The sequence below is a fragment of the Chroicocephalus ridibundus genome, chromosome 9 (genome assembly GCF_963924245.1).
Source record: "Chroicocephalus ridibundus chromosome 9, bChrRid1.1, whole genome shotgun sequence".
NCBI lineage: Eukaryota > Metazoa > Chordata > Aves > Charadriiformes > Laridae > Chroicocephalus > Chroicocephalus ridibundus.
In genome coordinates this window covers 35,775,645-35,797,848 of record NC_086292.1, presented here as the reverse complement: position 1 = coordinate 35,797,848, position 22,204 = coordinate 35,775,645, and the positions used below count along the sequence as shown (strand labels likewise).

General features: G+C 34.8%; 1 protein-coding gene across 2 annotated transcripts in view; it reads left to right on the top strand.

The window, feature by feature from the left end:
• UNC13C (unc-13 homolog C) overlaps nucleotides 1-22,204 on the top strand; it is a 228,370-nt gene that overhangs the window by 67,153 nt on the left and 139,013 nt on the right. Inside the window, exons 3-4 of one of the 2 annotated variants that reach the window (XM_063345627.1) lie at nucleotides 9,275-9,297; nucleotides 9,830-9,894. In XM_063345627.1, the coding sequence (XP_063201697.1) occupies nucleotides 9,275-9,297; nucleotides 9,830-9,894 (88 nt within the window). The remainder of the gene's footprint in view (nucleotides 1-9,274; nucleotides 9,298-9,829; nucleotides 9,895-22,204) is intronic. The other variant, XM_063345628.1, reaches the window with a different exon arrangement.

Here is a 22,204-nt window from a genome sequence, read left to right as displayed (position 1 = left end):
GCATTATTTTATTATGTAGCTTCAGGATAAAAGGAATCTTGTTAAAGCAACTGGCTGAAAAAATATCTAGACATGCATTTAAAAAATGTAATGACTTGGAAAACATGAGTTCATAAATATGCTCAAATCTTCCTCTGATCTATTGGGGAAGTAGGATATTAAAATAAAGTGTGAAAATAAACAGATTCTCTGTTTTGCTGCCAAAGCAAAATTCTGGACAGGTGCCAGACTTTTTATTTCTGCACATTTTCGAGGTGATCAGTGGAGCACCTACACAGTTGCGTCTCCCTGGGACTCTAATTAGGAGAAAATATCTGAAACCTCTCTAGTTCCTGCTGATCCAAAATTATTGTTGAAAATGATGAAACTCTGTCAACCATGAGATTTACCTCCTTGATCAATAGAGAGTATTCTTAAAATACCTTGCATGATCAGAAGTTTTAGTAAACCTGAAAATAAAGACAGGATTGTTTGATATATAAATAATTCTAGTAAAAAAAAAATAAAAAATAGACCCATGCATAGACACCTGCGCTTTTATATTGTTTAATGCATATAACTTTTTAAAGAGAGTTTTCTTCTGCACTTTCCTCATGTAAAAGTCTTATTCATTCCACTGAAAATTTTACTAATTTTCAGATTAAAACTTATGTAAAGAGAGGTTTTTCCAGGTAGCCCATGTCTTCTAATTATGTTGTTGGTAGAGCTGTTGAGAAAATGTCAATACTATGGTAAAGAACAAGGTGTATTAAGAGATACAAGTTAACTAGAGAAAAAAAAAAAAAAGAAAACCCTGTTGAACACAGAAAAGAAGAAAAGATTGTGATCTGTTTTCACGATACAAGTAGTGATAGCTACTAGTTTCTCTGGAGCTAAAGTAGTGGAAGCTAGTAGCTTCTCTGGAGTTGACTAGTGAAACTAGTTGGACTTGTTTTGTGTTACACTGGAATCTGAGATGTGATGTGGCAAAACATCTTTTTGACTCTGATTCTTGTCTTTGAGAAATGAGGTTACTTAATCATAGGCCAAACAGCAGCAAGTGATTTGTCAATGCTATTACAGATTCATAAACTATGTATAGCTCTAGGTATCACCAGTGTAATTGCAGCCTCACCAAAGGAATTCTTGTCCATCAGCGGCATATATACCAAGGTGGAATAAGGAGAGACAGACATGACAAAACCTATTATGGAATGTAGAATAAACCGGGAGAGAAGAATATGTAAAATCGATGAGTAAGAAATAAAGCAGTTTTTAATCTTAACCTGTAGGTCTTCCTGTTCCATTTAGCACAATCAGAGTTGATGCATCTCTGCATCCGTAAGGTGGGGAAGATACTGCAAACATCAAGTAGTGGAAATTTTTTTGGGAACTTTAAAAGGTATGTAGGTTGAAATTTTCTTTTATAAATAAAGAAAAGCAGAAGACAAGGAGATATGCCTTTTCCTATTAACTATGAAAGTGGATTGTGCAATTTGGAAGGATTTATGTGTGTCCTGTAAGGTAGAAAAAGTCCAATAGAACCAAAAGTCATGCTTTGAATTCTAGTGTACCAGTCTATAGGTCTTAACATCTGGGTGTCAGTTTGGTGGTTTTGCACAATTATTTCAACTTATTACTTTCAAGAAGAGCTGAAGCAAACAGTGTATAATTTGATTTGGTTTCTAACTATAGCATAAAAGCTAACACTAGGGAAAATAACCTTTTTTTTTATTTTGTTAAGAAGGTCAATCTCTTTCATGAGAATTATCTTGAGACTTTTTTTGAGTTGCTTCAATTAAAAAAAAAAAGGTAATTATATCATAGAACAAAAACTGCTGCACTTCATACTATTTGCTACATGAATGCTACTTGTATATTTTTTAATTGTGAGTAAGCATACATTCTTGCCTTATTTGACATTGATTATGTAACTAACATGATTATCCATGGAGAAAAAGAAAGTATTACTCCATTACACTCTAATGCATTTGAAGTGCTGTCACCACCTCCTTTCTTAGTTTTAATTCTCAAGAAGACAAAACAAACCAAATCCTTTCAGTATGTCCTCAGATTATTTTATGAATCTCTGCTTGTTCTGGCTTTTGTCATCCTCTTTCTGTTCGTTTACTTTTAGCATGATTCAAAAAACTGGAAAGACAACTTCAGCTGAAGTTAACAGGTGTCCATAGAGCTGAGTCATCTCTCTCTCATATATGACACATACTAATACTTTCTGGAATTACAGTAGCCTTTTTTGCCTTAATATTACATTTACAATGCTTTTAATTTCAAATAGGCTATATACCTTGCCCTGCTATCTAATCACTTTTTTGCCATTTTTCATTTTTTCTTCCAAACATAGAACTAGTGTCAAGGCAGCGAAGTGAATTCAATAATATGTGAAGAATATTTTGAATTCTATCTCCGTCCTTTCAGATGCTTGCAGCCCATTCCAGATTGGTGTCTTCTACAGACTCTGTGAAATTCTGTTCATCCAACTTGCTGAGAACATTGGCTGAAATTGACCTGTATGATATTGGTTGTTATGCCACATGATACTTTTACCAAAAGAATTACTCCCAAATATCACAGCACAACTGTACGCTATTTTTTACCAATTTCACTTCTACTGTATTTATCTTGCTTACATAGGGAATGTCATGAAAAACAAATTTCAAAAATCATATTATCATTGTGGTATTTCAAGTCTCTTCCATCTCTTATATCAGTTAAACCAGTTTGCTTATCAACAGAAGAAAATCTGATTTCTTTGTCTTATCTAAGTAAGCAATGTTGGCTGATGTAATTTTTATTTTTTTTTATTCTGTGTGTGATTATACATTGACTCATTTTTTTTCTTCCACTGCTGTAAGTTTTACCTAAATTTTTCGGCCCTCCTAGTTTGGGTTTTTTGAAGACAATTTTTGGTCTATTTTAGATAGTTTCTTAAATCTTAGCTAGGAAATTAATACAACCCCACAAGAGATGAAACCACTTCATACCAATAGCAGCTATGAACATCATAGCCTGTGAAATATGCAACTGTCTCCCAGGTATTATGTTCTGCTCCTTTGTTCTCGATGCTAGGCGTATGTATTGTTCTTGGTCTTCAACAATAGAACATTTATATGACTTATGGGTTTGCCACTGTCATCATTTTATTTTACAACAGCAAATCTCTTAGTCTTCCCAATTCACAATATTTTGTTTGACCACTGGAATGTCTGAGTGTGATCTAGATATTTTACTCACGCAACCGAGGCAGATGTTGCTCTCCAAGATCATACCTCATGTGCTCAGCAGCTAGTGGACTTCCAGTCAACAGGGCCAAAAAGAGAAATGGTATGAAATAAATGCCACCAAAACATTTGTGGTGTGGATGCTTGAATCTTCAGCACCAACTGCTTTGACCTTCTGATCTGCTTTTATGGCACTAAACTATTTGCCATTGCACATGTCCGTTTTGTTGCCTAAGATGGTCAGCAGCACGCTCCTATGTCCCGGGCAGTCATTTAACATTCCTGCCCTACTGTCACTTCTGTCTATGCTGTTACCACAAACCAATTTGCATGTCCTGGTGAAATCCTCATGTTCAGTGTAAAAAAGTACCAAGGAACATGCTTTTCTTTGAGTCCTGAGGGAGTACTCTCACAGTTGGTGCCCAACCAGGTGGCTGTTTGCCTGGATTGCTTTGGAAGAAACACAATGGAACGTCAGCTTGCAAGTAAGACTAGGATATAGTGATCCAAGTCAGATATTTTGTGGGGATGTTGGCTGTGATATGGAAAGACTTGCAATAATCAATTATCTGATTGCTTTCATAAACTATAGTTAATAACTTGGTTCCATTTACTGTTATCATTTGTATCAAAAGAGCTAAAATATGCCTCTTTATCCATTATGGATAATGTGTGTTTTACCATTCTGATGTGTTCTGGAGACAGAATAGAGTGCTTAAAATGATCTCTGCGTTTTATTCCCTACCCTCGTTCTTACAAGCTGGAGACTGTCAAGAAAGCCCAGTTTTCAAGAGGACCGTAGTTTTTTGACACCACCAAAAATTAAGAAGCACGAGTATCATACCGCATTCCATTATCAAATAGTTCTCTTGATAGTCAATAATTTATTATTTTAGAGGCAAGTTTCAGAAGGTGGTAGAAGGATCTAGTAGCTATTGAAAGATAGTAGAAAATAAGAGCCATTAGAAGTCTAATGGGACTCAATCTCTAAAGACCAGAGATGCTTTTAAAGCATGTCCTCTTGTTTCAGATTTACATACCAGTTTATTAATACAGACACAAATGCAGTTTTTATCTTCACCAAGCTGACCTCCTGTTTTGGCTCTCAATGTATCCGCTAGTAATTTTTCTACATCACTGCTAGTAAAGTGCTAGCAGCAATTCTTCTATTTCTCCTGTCAACCAAGCTTTATTCAAGTTTAACCTTCTCTTTGTCAGACAGGCATCACTCATCTCTTATGGTGTGCTAGCTTTAATATTATCTTTCAAGCGTTATACAGTAAATCTTCCTAGAATATGCTTCAGCAACACAATATACTCTAGGCTTACATACTGTAATATTCTATTCTGTAGTGGTAATATTAGCTTCTGGGTACAGCATTTATTATTTTAGCATGGCTTAGTTTGTGTTGTTGTTTTGGACAGACAACCTACTACTTTAATGTGCTGCTTTTATTTGACCTTGGGTGTCATACTTTATTTCCCTTTCTTACTAATGCATACTAATTAAAATTGTCCAGCTAAGACTACAAACTACTTCTGACTAGGGGTACTTTACACATGTTATTTCCATGGAACAGCTGTATTGTTATCTAATTCCAGCAAGTATTATGTCTAAAGGGTTTGCTTCCAGGAATGACGTAATTATCAGTTGGTTTGACATTCTTGCAACCATTTTGCAGAATTAAAGATTAAAATGGTACTTTGAGAGAATAATGAACTTTAAATCTTTTTCCAATTTGGTATTACACAATTATCTACACTTATAGGAATGGAAAATCAAGGTAGTATACATAATACCGTTTTAATCCTAGGGTTTCCTAACAGTTTAGATTTTTTTGACCTTATTACAGTTCTTGTGCTATGAAGCGGGGGAGTGTGGACTAAGTTTTTGCAGTCTTTAAAGAAAGAGAAGTGTATTACGATGATGCTCTGCTGCTTAGAAAAATGCATAAGTCAAATAATGACACAAGGCTTGAAGGAAGTTTATGACTGGAGGCGCGGGGGAATCTTCTGAACCTCTCATAAATATCTCTGCTGACTGATGAGACTATTGTCCAGTTGTATTTCTGGTGGTATCATAAGCTAAAAAGCAAAGGTCTGTCTTCACATTTGTATCTTCCTTGCCAGTTTATCTTTCAAACTGGAAGAATCTGCCTTTTCAGTGTCCTTTAGAGATTATTTTTTTTCCTAGGAAATTTGGGTATAGAAACTAGTTCTCTTCTACGATGAATTCAAGTTCAACTTTTGTAAGATCTATTAGTTTTCAGACTGAGTTTTAATAGTAATTATGCAGTGTTAATAAACACTTGTTCAGAAATTTTACTTAGTCTTCTCAACACCTTTAAACTGATATGAGGATAGAAAATAACTTGGGGGCTTATTTGAGGGGGCTGAAAGAATGCCAGGTAAACCTCCTTCACTACACACACACCCCACCCCCATCTGCGGATTAACCTGAGTGGATGCTTGTGAACCATTTTCAACGGAAGCCAGAATTTAGTGGGTATGTTGAATGTTATACAGCCTTTTAATATCTGGAACTTCTTATTAACAGAAACTTAAAGACTAATTTTAACGAGTCAATATTTTTAATTTCTTGTTTACCTAAATGTTTATGTCTGTTTAGGGGAGGCTTAGGGAGTGGTAGTAAAGAAGGAGGATTAGAGATAACTGGTGAAGGATGGTACAGAGCTGGAGAGAACTTTCTAGCTAAACAGGAGCATTTTAAAATATGGTTTGCTAAATATTCCTTAAGGTTGTCCACTCTTTCCTAAGGTTTTTGTGTTCTGTCATTGACTCTTAAGAATTCTACATAGAAATTGAGCTTATTTGCAGACATGTCATATGGTAGCTGATCATCATGATTTCTTTGCTCTAATTAATGATATGTTACCTTTTCTTCCTCTTTGTTTTAATTGTTATAATTATATAAACTTAAATGAACAGCAGAAACCTTGTACCACTACACTATCCTTAACTAAATTAAAACAGTTTTTTCTTCTTTTTACCAGTTACCTAATTAAATATAATTGAGTTTGAAACTATCAGACTGCCTAAAAAAAAAAAAAAAAAAAAAAGGAGGGGGCTTCCTTTTGCCTTCAGTATTTGACATTTGTAAATATAATTTTCACTTGTAAGTAGCTAGATGACCATCCTACTCTGCATCACTCCATTACACAGGTATATATATGGAATGCACTGAGCTGAAATAGCAACAGTTATGGAGTAATCACTCCATGGTTTTTTCCTATAATCCTAGTAAAACACCTTCCAGTTATCTAAAATGGCATATGGCATAACATGAAGGCTATACTTCTATTTCGTAATGTAGTGAATTTTCACATAAAAAGCTAAGGAGAAATAAACTAATTGAAATGAAATAGGAAGCATCCCATAGGGTTAACTAAACAAAACCAGCGTTTACACTGTTCTTAGGTTAGGTTTTTGCCATAGAATGTGTGGATGGCAGAAATGAGTTACATGAAGATAAGCTCTTTTAAGTAAATCACTGTCATTCAGCAGTATAATCTGAGATGTCTAGTCTTGTATCCCTGATTTGAAAATGCATTCAGTGGTCTCTTACATAATCACAGTTCATTTCTTATCTACATCAAGGAATGTTGCTGTCTATTCTGGTAGTCCAATGACTACTGAAGTGAACTGCTTGGTGACAGTACACCTCCTGATTTGGTGCTCTCACAGACACAGACAACACTTCCACAGTTCAGATTATTTCACTCGTGGTGAGTTCAGAAGAAGCAAGAACAATGAAGTTTTCAAACTAATTTCGTCTCTGAAGATGCAGTCATTTCTTACAAAAAAGATGCTCTCAAAATCTTGTTTTGGGAAATCTGCGTCAGTTGTCTGCTTTATGCAATTTCTATTGAGAAAAGAAGCTGTTAGACTGGTGCAATTTATCTTTTTTTTTTAAGTAGACACTGCAAGAAAAACAAGTTAAATCAAACATGTAATACCTTTTTTCCCCCCTTCCTAATTTTTGATTGTTCCTCTCCTTCCTAAATTTAGGCAAAATTAGGTTCCAGTAAAGGAAATGTAGTGAAATTAGATGAAGCTGGCTGAAACCCAGGAGAGGTAAAGAAAATTTCATGTGTCCATCTCTCGTGCTCTGAAATACAAAATTCCATTTAATGTGGAAGTCTCAACAATTTTGTACTTTTTAATATAACTTTCTAAACAATTGAATTAAACATATAATTAATATGATTCTTTAGGCAGCTGGTAGTAAAGTACCTGCAAACTGTTTAAAAATTGCATTTCACATAAATAATACTGAGATTTAGATTTCTATAAATCTATTCAGTCAATTTAGGGTAATTTGACAACTAAACCACTATAGCTTAATATAGTCAAGAATTAATTTCTGAAGCAAAATAAAAATGCTAGTATTTCTGAAGGGAGGACGTTGTAAAGTGAGAAAACATCAGAATAGTTCATGTCCCAGCAGAAAAAAATACCTTAATGGGTTTTGCTAAAACATAAAAATTGATACTATGTCTGTTTATATTCAGGAGGAGAACTATGAAAAGAACCAATTCACAGCAAGCAGATATTCTTGATGCACAGAGATGATGTGCTTACTCTATTTTCACTGAATTGTGGAATTTACTATTAGTAACAGTTTTAATTTTATATTCTGTATAACTCAAAACATACATTTTCCTTGGGACAATAAACCATAGCTCATACTTTTAAGCCTACTCTTTCTAAAAGGAGTGTTCACAATAGCTGTGAAAGAAAAGCCAAGATCTGTAGTCAAGCATTTTGGTCTCACAAAGGAGGAGAGACTGTTGCATAGCTGGATTTTCCGTGGATTCAAATTTGGTATTGTGACATTGCTAGTCCCCAGTAGTAGCTCAATCCTCTTTAACCTTTTTGAATAATACAAAATCAGGTATAATCTCACTGGTAAAATATGTTTTGAACAACTTATCTCCAGTTTCTATTCTGCCTGTTCTTGTGCACGTGCTTTGCTTTGATCCCATAAGTAGCCTCTAAAATTAGTGGCACAGTAGAGCCTTTTGGTTCCCTGGATTGTCGGTATTATACTGTATGCACCTTTACATTTGACAATATATTTTTCATATATGTGTTTGAATGTGATATCTTCTTGTAGATAAACTGGTTTAAAAATCAAGCGTGGCACGTATTTGAGGTGTATATGATCATTTTATAATGTACATAATGTGGAATGTCTAAACATCTTAAAAATTCCTGAACTATTTAAAGGGCTTGTAGAATGTGTACTTCACTTGGGGAGTAAAAATGGAAAGATCAGTAAGGTGGCAATTAAAACCATGCAGTTTCATGTATGCTTTGTACTATAAAGTGTCAAAAACCAAACAAACAAAAAAAAGACACTGGTGGAATAATATATAAAAGCAATTTTAAATGTACTTGTATTTTAAAATTGATAAGACAAAAAAATAAGGGTAGGTTTTTTCTGTCAGCAGATATTTTCTGTCTGGTAGTAATTGTAAATACATCACATTTTTGCATTAAGCAATTCATGATATATATATATATATGTATCATACCTTATACTTTAACAATTGTAGTTCTTCTGTTGACATTTGGGGGGTAATTTCGGTCATCATATGAATAGCTGTGCTAAAATAGAATAGTAACAGTTCAGGACATTGATTTTTATTTTGTTTTAATATCCTTAGTAGAAACACTCATTTTCCTTGAAAATAGAGCATTATGTTTTGAACACTGCAACTATATTAAATATATGTTCATTAATATTAAAAAACAAAATAAACCCCAGAAAAAATCATGCGGAGATGGGATACAGTGTATAAATTATGTGCATAAGTGGCAGTGGTTCTTATCTACTGAGAATATCTTTTTGCTTGTTTAAAAGGTAGTGACAGGGGTCTTGTCACAATGATACAGCTAAGCACAGGTATTACTTGGATTCTGCTCTGTGTTAGCAGGTTAAAACAGTGTTGGTTTTTTATAGCATAAGATATTTTCTGAGAGACTGTTCTGTCTAACCTATATTCCCCTTCTTCCCAATTCTCTTTCAGATAGCGGTTCTGTGGATGAAAAGGTTTAAAATCACGTATTTACTATAGGGATCATGTATTTCATTGATGTTTGTTTGTGAATTATTTGACCTGTTTGGTTCCTTCATTTTAGTTGTGAAATTTGCATGTTTTTCCCAGCTTTCCACTCTTTTGTTCTCCTTTGAGTGCATTGCAAACATGTTGCATTTATAAACAGGATAACCCTCACTGTTGTGCTTATCATAATTGCCAACACAGGGGTCTGCTACTGTCAAAGATGGTATCTGGGATTTTTGCCTCTAATTATCATCTACGCTGCATACACTATAGGACTTAAAGGACAACAATATTTGGGAAGCAGTATCTTAGTTTCCCACGGGTTCTTGCAGAGTGTTTCAGTTAAATGCTGAATGCTACCAAAATGCGTTCCAAAGCAATAGTTACTTTAGCTTTGGCCTGGAGCTGACCCTGCTAAACATTTTCATATTAGGTGTTACATGTTTGCTGCAGTTAAATTCTGTCCAAGACTTATTAACAGCAAATGAGTAACTGTACTTTTTTTGGTCTTTATTAAAGGCTCGGATAGTAAGTGGAAGTTCCTTGGATACTTCCAAGCTTTATGCAGTCCAGGCATTTAGTGGGTAAGTACCAACATGACTGTTAATCTTGTTATTTCTATCTGCAAATTAGTTTCATAATGTTAGATTTTCTAAGTTTTGTTCTTATAAGAAATTGAATTATTTTAAAAGGAAGATAGTTTCATTGTGTATGTCTCTTAATTTTTTTTAAGTCCTTGATTTTTAAGAAATTAATACAATTCAGTTGCACAGGTCAACTGGATGACAAGTTTTTACCTCTTTGCATACAAAATAAATGCCCTTTGAAGCTTTAGTCTGATGTTATGTCTTCATTTTAGTAAATGTGCAGTAATATAATAATACCAGTCTAATATTTGAAATCTTAAAGGTCAAGGGAAAAAGATCTTCCAGTTGCTGATAGTGAATGTGGCAGAAACCTGTATGTTATTTTTGGTTGTCTCCAGTCAAAGTTATCTTGCATCCAGTTCTAGAGATTCCTTCCTTTGAGGAAAATCTCTCCTTCCTATTTTGAATGCCTCTTTATTATTCAGTTTGGAAAGGAAAAAAAAAAAAGTAAAAGCCATTGGTAAAATTTATCAGTTATATTATTTAACTGCTTAAAAAGGGATATTATCTTCTTGTTGGTGCACTATATAAGCACTGTTTGCTATAGTTATGTTAAATTATCTAATGTATCTTCCATCTTCTCATTTGTACATCTTAAAGGCTATACAACAGAATCCAGACACTATGAAGTTTTTCCATTTAGATTCCTATAGTTTGGGGTTTTTTTCCCTAAAAAATTAATGATATTAATTTTCTTAATATAATTCACATGCTGCTGTGGAAGGTGTGGTTCGGGTAACATTTGTACTTATTGCTAAACCTTAAACAAATTTAAGAGCACTCCTCCAGCTTTACAGTGGTTTAGGTAGTTTCCGTATAGTTCGTCATACCTTGAAGTGTTTTATTAATTTTGTAGCTCATAGAAACTTGTAGAATTGTGAGGCCATGTGTGACATTGTGCAGGATTAGTTACTGAATGCAACGGGAAACATTTTAAATATTGTAATAGTTGCTTGATGTGGGGTTTTTTTATTAATGTGCCCTTTGGCATTAGAATAAAATTGTCATGTACTTCTCTTGGCTTGCAAATGACCCATTGCTTTCACTTTGATCAGTTGCAGTTTTCTCATAAGGTCGAAAAGGTCAAAAGTATCTTGTTACTAAAACTATAAAAAATTTTGCCTTGTATATTGATCAGCACTGTTTCTTACTATGCCAAAATAACTAATCCTCCTTTGAATGGGATTTTCAAAGTACTGTATTTCTCTACCTTTTAGAAGTAGAACAATATACGTGCTGTGAATTTTCTTTCTTTTATGACTTTCAAATGCAAAACATTAGTATTTATGTTTGAATTATATTGTTTGTCAACATGAACCTAGCACATCTGAAGCAACTTTTTTTCTGTTGATTAGATTACTGATTTGAATACTTCTTCAGCAATGTATTAGCCATAAAAAACACCTAGTAAAACTCTCTATGCTGGTGTTCACATTATTCTTTGAATGGAATCATGGAAGACTTTCATCAGAACATTGCAATTGTGCCAGAAAATTATTACAATAACCTTTTGATTTGATGTGTGACAGTTTATATTTGGTGGCTTTGTTGAAAAAATTAATGCATATCAGAACCAGAAGATATCACAGAGGCAGCTTCTGATACTTGCCTCAAATTCTCTTTGTCATATCTGCAAAGAAGATATATACTTTTCTCTTTTGTGCGCTGCAATGTCAATTCATTTTTACTCATAGGGTTTGGCCTCAGATTTGAGTAATTTATGATTTGAGGCACCACAAAATGTAACGTACCTCACCACTGAGAAGCAGGAATCTGACGTCTTAAAAACTACACAGTAAGCTGTGGTATGCTGAAACTAAGAATGGTCACACCCAGAAGCATTGGTGTGTAAGCCTGGCATGAAACTTTGGTGTTTTGTGTATTTAAAAAGGGGAAAAAAAAAAAGAAAAAAAAGCTGTTCATACCTTTCAACAACTATTTTTGAGAAGTTTGGTGTATAGGTCGGCATAGTTTTTGGAACTAGTAAGAGAACGATACTTAACATCAAAATGAGTTCAAATTCTTGAAATAACAGTGTAGAAATTTACATTCTCAGATACTTTTATAGGTGCTGTTCACTGCAGAATTGTATATTACATTCAATGCTATATTCTCAGAAGAAGAAGAAATGAGTTGTTTCATTTTTTCTCTAGAAAAATTAGAAATCCAAGACTGAAATTAAAGCTAGTCCAAAACTGTCTTGGATTTATCATCTGTGGTTTTTAATGACCCAGTTTTGGTCACTGCATGTGGGTGGGCTTTCATTTCTTAAGCTAGAGAATTTTTTCTTAACATAACCAAAATCTTAAGGAACATTTTCACCTTCATATTATTTTTCTTCTTTTCCTTATTTCCCCATCTTTAACCTACTTCTTGTTGCTCTGTTACCTTTTGTTGTTTGTGTCCCCCCCCCCAGTATGAATAAGGTTAATAAGAGAGAGCTCGTTCTGTCGTATTGCTTGTGATCTGCAAAACTGGAAGAGAAACAGTTTAACATCTTGTCAATGTGTAGTTCAGGAATAGCATTTTGTAAGCAGACTCTGTGGGTGTAGTTACTGCGAGTATCAAGTACTGATATCTATGCATGCAGGAAGCTGCATGTGACTGTACAGTTTTGCTGTATGCACTACTTTCCACAGCCAATTACTTAATTACAGTTTACTAATCAGCGTAGGACTTAGAAAAGTAGTGTACAAGAGTGTATAGAATTCTCGTTTTTTGTGGTTTGCACACAAAAAAACAATCTCACAGAAGTAAGGAGACCTTTTGCCACTGACAAGGACTATATAGACAGAAGTTGGTCCTGTTATGCCCTCTCTTCTATTCGCAGGTGAATAAATTCAAATATTGAATCCTCTGAGAATAAGGTGTGTCAATCCCTTGCACAAACATCCTGTAACCACTGCATTAGGGCTACTTCAAATGACTGACAGTAGCTCAATACTAGCTCATGTTTTTAAAGTAAACCTCACTTCTTTTGCTGACACAAAAGTTTAGACTGGGCCTCTACTCCCTTTGCTGTCTGCAACATTTTTGTGCAAGCTTCTGTTTCACTAGGCCTCCCTGCAAACAGTGATGCAATTTTGATTTAAATTCTCTTTCAGCTGAAGAACCCCGACATCTCAAAGACTGTTGTGGCTCTGTTTTAATCACACTTTCCACTCTATTCCTGCATGTGAAAACTCATCCTAAACTCTAGAATCCCTCAGCCTCTTCACTGCCAGCATAACTGGCTGCAGCCTTAGCTGTGACTCCTTTTCCCTCTTAGTCTCCGGGAAAGATGTTGCTGTTTGAAGTGAGGGGAGATTATTTCCTCAAAACCCTCGATACCTTGCTTTATCTATATAGAAATATCTCGTTTGCTTCTTTTCTGCCTTATTCTTCCTTCTCTCTCACAGCACAATGCTGTGAACCCACCTGACGTGCACCAGCACATCCCAAGTCCACGGCACAGACTGCAACTCTTAATTCTCTGTAATGATCTCCACTTGAGAATGAAATGAGAGAAAAGCCAGGATGAGAAAGAAAAGGCAAAGAACAAATACTGTTTTCTCTACTGTTTTCGCTATCGTTTTTGCTAATTCTCTATTAAAAGGCAAAAGCTCTGTCTTTTCTGTTCTTTCCATGACAGTATCAAATGATATCTTCTTCATTTTATTTTTCTTCTTCATTTTATTGAAAATGAGACACTTCAGAATTCATCCTTTCAGTATTTTTGAAAAGTACATGGAGGTCAGCTGGGTTTTTCATCATGTGTATGCATCTAGGATAGCACTGTTTTACTTTTTTGCAGAGACTTGCTCTGTATTAATTCAGGGCTTGCCTGATGGCAGTCACGTCAGAGACTGATAATTTTACCACATGGCCTAATCCATTCTGAAATTTGCTAATGGTACACAGATGGTGTTGCATGCAGATGATTACTCCTTTCCTTCAGTGGCATGTTCTCAATGGTAAAGCAAATTTATTTTTTTTTCAATTCTATGATGAATTCAGATAGATGATTGTTACGCAGATTATCTTCAGAAGCACACAAAAAATAGTCAACATTACAGTGGGTTTTTTCTTGCCTTGAATGATAACTTGTGTGCCTTCAACTTCATCATCTTCTATGTCAGGATGATGGGTTGTTGTTATTTGAAGTGAGGAGAGGAGTAGAGAATTTAATATATAACCTACATAACATGAATAGTTTGTCTATAACTGTAGTGTTTAATGTTCCAAAGGCTATACACAAAGACTAATATTTCACTGTCAATACAGCATTGCCCAGTTTTTTACTTCTGGTAATGTAGCTATTCTCCTGTTTTTCAACAAAATTTGATTTCACAATCCAGATCACTATATTAATCTTTACTTCCAGCCGATAGCCAACAATCTTTGCATACTTACAGTCCTCTTAACTGTTACTAGAAGGAGTACAGCTGGTCTTGTACAGAAAATTTGTGCGTAGGAGAATTTCTAGTTAATATACCCAGTCGTGTCTGTTTCAGTAAAAATGCAATAAGTGCTAAATATGTAGTTGTCCAAGAATAAAATTGAAATGTGTGTTTTCAGCATACATATATATTAGTGGAACTGTACTCTCCCACTGGATCTCCCAGTGGATTCTCCTACTCTCCACTTAAATCTTAAATGGATCTTCCCAGGCAGGTGTTCATTTACTGTTAAGCTATCTGTGAGATACGAGAGTTTGGTGGGTCAGCCTTTCTATGTCTCTACTGGATATTGTTCGCCTTATTGTGCATCAATCCCCTTATGCGCATTACCTTTCAGTTTTGTCTGTGTCCTTGAAAGGATTTTTTGTTTTAATTAGTTATGTAATTTCTTCCTTTATATAGTGCTTCTAACTAATTATTTATATTGGGGGGAAAAACAACAACATTTAAAAATGTTTTTAAAAGATCATAAAATGCTATACCTGCTCTACTACTAGGAGTAACATGGAAATAACTTACCTACAGAACCCCCCAGTTGCCCACCGCCACCACTTGATACATGCCAGGAGTCCAGTGGCTATTACCTTTGTCCTGTATCTGCAGACCGGTCTTCAGCATAAATGGCAGCGATCATAATTTCTGATGTAGCCCTTCTTTAGCATGTTACCTTGCTTTTGCACTTTCCCTCTGTCTTCCCACCAAACCCAAAACATAAATACACAGGCTCATCTCTGCTCCAAGTGCCTTCATTTCAGCCTTTCATACTATTAGCTCCTCCCAAGGTTAAAAATACAGTCTTTGTTGTTGTCGTTCTCTGCCTTTGAGCCCCACCCCTCAGACAATCCTGACATCTCAAACCACTACAAGGCCACTGCTACCTGCTCCAGCCAAACCTTTGCCAAAGTTGCTCTTCTCCATGTTTCCCTCTAATCTTCCAAAAAAAAGAAGAGTCCCTATTTATCCCAACTTATGCAAAGAGGCAGCTGTTGGACGCAGATGAATTCAAAATTTGATAAAAGGTTCACAAGTCTCTCATAAAGTGAGAAATCGTATAACCTTAGTGGAGTATAAATGGAGAACAATTTTGGAAAATGAAAGCAGAGCTGCAGTTGTGCAAAGAAATATCCTTTCCCTCAAAAAAATTAAAATGTGGATTTGAGAACTGTTTTGCCTGTAACTAAGCTTAATCACATTAGGAATACAAGGAGAGCAATTAACAATGCTCCAGGGCCCACATGTAGTAGTAGAGAAGTAGGTGACGAGAGTATAGGTTTTCTTCTGGAAATATAATTCAAGAAAATGTTCGTTCATGTCAAAATACAGAACACTGTCTCCTAAACAATACAAGCCTCAGTGTCCTACAGGTAAAGCAACTGCTTCAGATAATTCCTTGGATTCTAGTTAACTACTGCCATAAGGAACATGTTAATTTCTCATGAGGAAAACAGGATTTCTCATTTCACTAGATTTTTACAGAGAAGGGTACCCCTTTATGATGAAAGCAACTGGAAACATCTTGCCTTTTGGTTTCTTCCTCTTATCATTTATAAGCTGATCTGTTAAAATACCTACTGGTAATCAGAAGACAATTGAAAGTGGATTTTGAAGCATACTAACCTAGAATGACCGTTAAACTTGTGAATGCCAAGTGCAAACAATATAAAGAGAATTTTAGAACTTATTTAATTAGAAACACTTTAGACACCAGACCGTATCTAACTGTTTTTCCACAGTTGTCTTCTTTCTCTACAGAGTACGTATTCTATCAGTATTACTGGAGTGAGACTGCATTCAGATACTAATTTATTCCTAGCTTTTTGTGATTGAAATATTAACCAATAACTAATCGTAGCCTGGCTTCAAACATCACCCAGTCGACATATCTCTGATACCTCTCTTGTTTCAGCAAAGATTTTAATGTGTTATTCATATTTCAAGATAGTTAAAGACAAAATTAAGACAGACAGGTAAAGACTAAAGACACTAAAGGCATAAGAAGTACTTAAATTCTGAAACTTTTTCTATAATCTTTACTATGCACTGATTGAATGCTGGGCAAAGAGAGGCAGGAAGTATTATTGTCTTATATGAGTTCATCTGGTCATTGATTCATTGCACAAGGGAAAGAAGATGCAGTTTCAAAATTGCAGTTCTTCCCTGAAGTCTGGTTAGTTCCTTTAATCTCTTAAAAATATTCAGGTGAATAAGTATGTATGTGGAAGAACTCTCTGACGTTGCCATAATTCAGCAATTAAAAATATTGCTGACAAGTTCCAGAACCAGCTGATATCATACATAGACTTCTTGATAGTAGCTACAGTACTCCCCAGTGTTGTCAGAAGAGACGGTGAAGTTCATTTCAAACTAAAATATTTCATGTCCTTAATATTTTGTAGATGATAATTGGTATGAGTTTTAGTAAACTTTTTTTAAATAACAAAATCGGCACTTCTTGACCATATATATATAACTTTTAAATAAATATTTGTTATTTGTACAGATACACAGAGGAAAAAAAATCAAATGTAGATGCTTCTGCTAAGCTGAACTTGAGGTTGAAATCATAATGAAAAGACTGTGGGGGGAAGTACAGACTGGGTTGAAAACTAAGCTATTTAAAGAGACAGAGGTGTGAGTTATGACAAATTACTAACTGAGCATAAATTACACCACTAATGTCATAATAAAATATCTTTATATTCTGTATTCATCTGTCTTGATTTTGTCATTTCTGCTGTTCCCTCAAAATCCCTCTGTCCTTTTCTCTGGTACACATCAGCAGCATTCTTAATTCAGACATTATTTTTTCTCCCAGGAAATCATGGGAGATGTTCAAGTCTTTCTTGAATTAGTCATTCTTGAATTTGGATTTTTTTTCCTTGCTATATGCCACTCCTTAGTGATCAGTAAAAAGAGTCCAATAAGAACCTCAATTTTTATCATATTTTGTGTTACAGAGCAGCATAACAGACGGAAGTGATTTTACAGACATTGCTTGCCAGAAGTAGCTCTTTGTGACATAAGAATGCCTTATACACATGATGAGTTTTATTCACTGCCAATGGAACTGCTCCTGAGCAACAGAGAGCCCATAGAGTCCGAGTTTCTGAGTTTATCTTAGTCTCTGTACGTTTACTTTTCACAACTTCAGAAACATCATTTTATTTCCATCGTGCTTTTGCACGTGCATTTGTGGATGTGTCTGGAAGTTTCAATTTGGCTCTACCTTCATCCTTATGGGCTTGAAAAAAAAATTCTAACACACCAAAGACTGCTTATGTGAAAATATAAAGAAGATGCATAAACGGCCCATGAATCCCTTTCTCTTTTTTACAGAATGGTGATGGGGAATCAGAAGGAGGTATGTGAGAAACAGATTATCTCCTAAATTTATAGGATAAAAGTTAGGATAGTGCTTGGAAAATGGCAATGCTCTTCAGGGTTAGAATAAACTCTCCTATACTCTAGGTAAGTGCTTTACCAGCTGAAATAAGATAGGAAAAGGATTACCATATTGTTTTGTTTTTAATCTTATAATCAGAAGGAACTCTACAAAGAGAAACAGAGGGATGCCTTTGAGGATTTTAATATGGCGAACAGGCAATTTGGGAATTTTTTGTGCAAAAGATTGTGTCAACATGGACTTGATGCATTAGAAGAATTACATGGAAATCCTCAAGATTGTACTTTTTTCAAAAAGCATCCAAAATACACAGATGGATTTGAACTAGATTCTTACGTCTCCTTGTGTATCTGTCCAACTTCAGCAATAACTTAGTAGAACTGCTTACTCCTTGCTTAGCTTTTGAGGAATCCCTGTTTGAAATTTTGCAAGTCAAGAATTATGTGTGATGATTTGCTGAGAGTTTCAAGACTCTTTTCATGTGCTTACTAGCTACTACCAAGTCCAATGAAAGTTGACCTCTTCATTTTCAATTTCTTGTTTCTAATGTTTCACATCTGCTGTCTCTTTTGCTGATTTCTCTTCTTCAGTTTCATCCTTCCTCTTTCATCCTTAGAAGTGTGTTCTAGTTGTCATCCACGCCCATAAGGAACTCACAGCCTCTCAGATTCCAAGACTTTTCTGCACTTTTTGTATTGACTTAACTCTCCTTGGTTTATGTTTAACTGTCTTCATGAAAGACTTTCTGATCCAGCACGTGGTGCAGAAATAAATTGTCCTGATTATCATTGAAGAAGTTTTAATTTGGATGCTACCCAAACTCAAACATGTATAAGCTGGGAACAGTCAGTTATGTATTCCTGTTGTATTTCTAGGTTCATGTGGTATCATGTCTGCAGAAATTATTAATTAATCAGAGGTGGAAATGTAATAAAGCTGTTTGGCCATGATTCTATGGTAGTACAGCCTGCTGAAGTTCATAGCTACGTTAATATCTGGATTTAAAAGAGAAATTAAGGTTTGGTTTTGGTTTTTTTCTTGTAAGATACAGTCTCACCACCTTCATTAGGGTGTCATTGATGCATTAATCTGTTTTACCTCATTCTGCTCCAGGTTTATGTTTTGATTAGATGGTATGATCCTATGATAATGACAACCACAGAGATGCATGTTGTCAAAGGCAAACTAAGTATAGCTTGTTATTACCTCATCTGGTTCTAGGAAGGTCACCATCTTGTTTTGCAAATGAATTTGTCTTGTAGACTTTCTTATCTCCACCTTATAAATTCTCACAAGTTTTACGCAAATTGTTGGGGTTTTTTTAATATCCATGATTGGTCTCTTTACATTATGTTCATGTTGATACCAAGGAAACCATTTACATGGACTTCAAGGGTAGTAGAGAGAATTCAAAATGAGTCCTTGGTTTTATGATATTGCAACAGTTCTGCTAAGAGAGCATTAATTTTGAGAAGGATGTTCAGATTTTTCTCTTCGCTGTAAATGCTGAGAGCAGATTTTCCTTCTAGACAATTTTTGCAGCACTCTGAATAGTCTGTCATTACTGTTACTATTGATTTGCTCTGGTGTAAAGGTCAAGTATATCAGCAAATGTAGTTTTAATGCTGTTTTGCTGATGCTAGATTTTTTTATAGCTTTCAGGCCTAAGGAGATAATTTAAGGGGGGGGTAGGAGGGGCTGTGTGGTTATATGGTTTTGTTTTTTTCCAAATTTTGAAAAAAATAAAGTAAAAAAGTTTACGAGTTGAAATGGTGATGCTTTGAGGCCACATCGTCCAAGGCTAGCATAAAGTCATTTTAGTTGGCTAGCATCATCCCCATGTAATGTGACAAGAAGCATAACAGGAAAATGAAATGAGGTCAGAACTTCTTTGCAAGCAATTTTATTTTTTCCAAAAGCTGAGAATGGCCCCAGAGGCCTGTGGGCACAATTTGGAGTATCCGTTGGTCTGCTTTGGCTTACGCCTGGGGATGAAGCATTCAACAGATTTGTGATCAGAAGGCGGCAGAGGGAGACTCAAAGTTGTAGTCACAAAGTCTGAACATCTGTCAATATATCCTAATGTGTGATTAATTCATATCTTTATTATAGAAATATGAATAAAAAACATAATTTCAAAATATTCATGATGTTAATATGCATACTCATTTGAGCACACAGTCTGACAAAATTTGAGTGTATATAGTCCTTTATTATCATAGCCTAGTCTACCCCCAAATTTTCTGGCAGCTTCAGATTTTCTTCTACGGTGGGATTTGGCTCGTTATTTTTTTTCATTTCTTAATATAGTATTTTTAGCTCGTATTAAGACTCTTTTAATTCAACTTTCATTTTCAGAGAAAGTGCTAGGTATTTCTTTGGTGACATTTCAATATTCCAAGGACCAGGAGAAGCTGTAAATCCAGTCCTATAATTACTTTTATAAGGCTGGTATTTTCTCCCAGTATTCATATACAATTTTAGATCTCCAATTTCAGTTTTCCATTCCAACAAAAATTATGTATTGTTATCCAAGTGTGGATTTGTGGATCTTCAGACAATGTGGCTGTCTCATAATTATTTTCATTAACTTGCATAGTTCCATTTTTATGTTATTACAAAAGCCACAGGCTACATTTTGTGATTATAATATGCAGCAATGATACATTTCTTCTTCCCTTACCCCCTAGTTCAATCTTCAAAAAATTCATCTCAATTTTCATGAGATCAGACCAGCGTTATAAGTTATTAAAGCTGCCTGGGTGTTTTATTTATCACATTTAACTACAGAAGTTTGATTATGCTATAGAACAGACTCATCTTATCTGAAATATTATAAAATGCTAAGAACTTCAAGAAAATGAAGTATCCCAGTAACCGAAAATGTACGTTCAATACTGAGTGATTTAAAAAAAAAAACCCACAATATACATCTCACCTCTTCATTTTCATCATTATTTTAATCTGGAAATGAATTTACTTTCACAGACTTTAAAGAATGGCTGTGATTCTTTCCAAATGTTTTATGCTTAGAAAAAAAAAAAAAGTAAAAACCTCATTATATTAAAGTGAGATATTTCATTTTTTCAATGATAAAAATACCAACATTTTTGCAATTATTTGTTTTCATCAAATAAAGGTATTGCGACATAAGATTGATGCCTTTCACAAAATTAGAATTGTTAAATATTTGTAATGTTACTATGATGTTAACTGTAATTTTTTAAGAACCACTACTTGAATATGTACGGTGCAACAACTCTCAATTTGTAATTCAGTCCTCTAAAACTGAGAACTGAATTTGGGGGGAAAAGGTTGGAAGTTTTTGGACAGTTAAATGTATCAATTATACAGCAAAGTGTACCACAGTAAGAATCACAATTTCCAAACAGAGTGTTGAATAGTTTAGTAGAGGAACTGTGTGCTTATAGGGCCTGAAATGAAAACATCATTGATCAAGTCCTCATCTGCAAAAAAATGGCACATGTGTATATACATATATACATATGCATATAGATCAACTGTCATGTTCTACACCATACGAGCTACCTGCCAGTTACAGAACAGAAATTGTTACATGTTTTACTATTGTGAGTTGCATCTGAATTGCTACAGTAAACTGCCAGTGCAGAAAAAATTTCAGATTTTATTGGAAGGTATTATTGTTTTCATCAGCGTTCTTTTTGAGTGTTTTGATTATAGCTTTCAAGTCCTATGTTTGTCTGTAATAAAGAAGAAAGAATGATTTAACTTGAGTGAACAGTGTGGGCCTGATGAACACTAGCAGGATCAGACTAAATAGGGTGTTATTGTTGCTGCTGTGACTAAGAGGAAATTATTTATTGTAATGTTTTAAAGCTATTCATGTGACTTATTTTAGTTTTCTTAAGAATTGATTGACATCCCAAATGTTTGGGAATCTCAGCAAAGAATTTTTGTTTATAACTGAAGTATAGACAGGTGCAATCCAAATTATCCTAAAATGTCATGGGACACTAAAAGTCAGCATAAGGCAGGTCCAATTCTCTCTGGAAAATTGCACTAAAACTGCATTTTCCTTGCACTGAAAAATGTATTTATGCTTTTCTCCCCTTTATATCCTGGTGGTTTTTGGCTGACATTTTGAACTAATAAATTTACCGGATCCTTTTTAGTTACAAATACATTTAAAAAGTCAGATCTCTAGTAGGTGAGTCCTGACTTGGTAAAACTCTAGAATAATTAGCTCTCTGTTGTCTAGTCACTGTCAGAGATGAAGTGAAGCCAATTGATTGTGTAGGGTGACAGCTTATCTGATTCAGCATTTGTGTGTGAACCTAACACATCGCTGTATTCTGTACTGTATCTAAAGAGAGTCAAGGAAAATGGGTCCATACAAGCTCTACTCCAGACTGTGAAGCAAAAC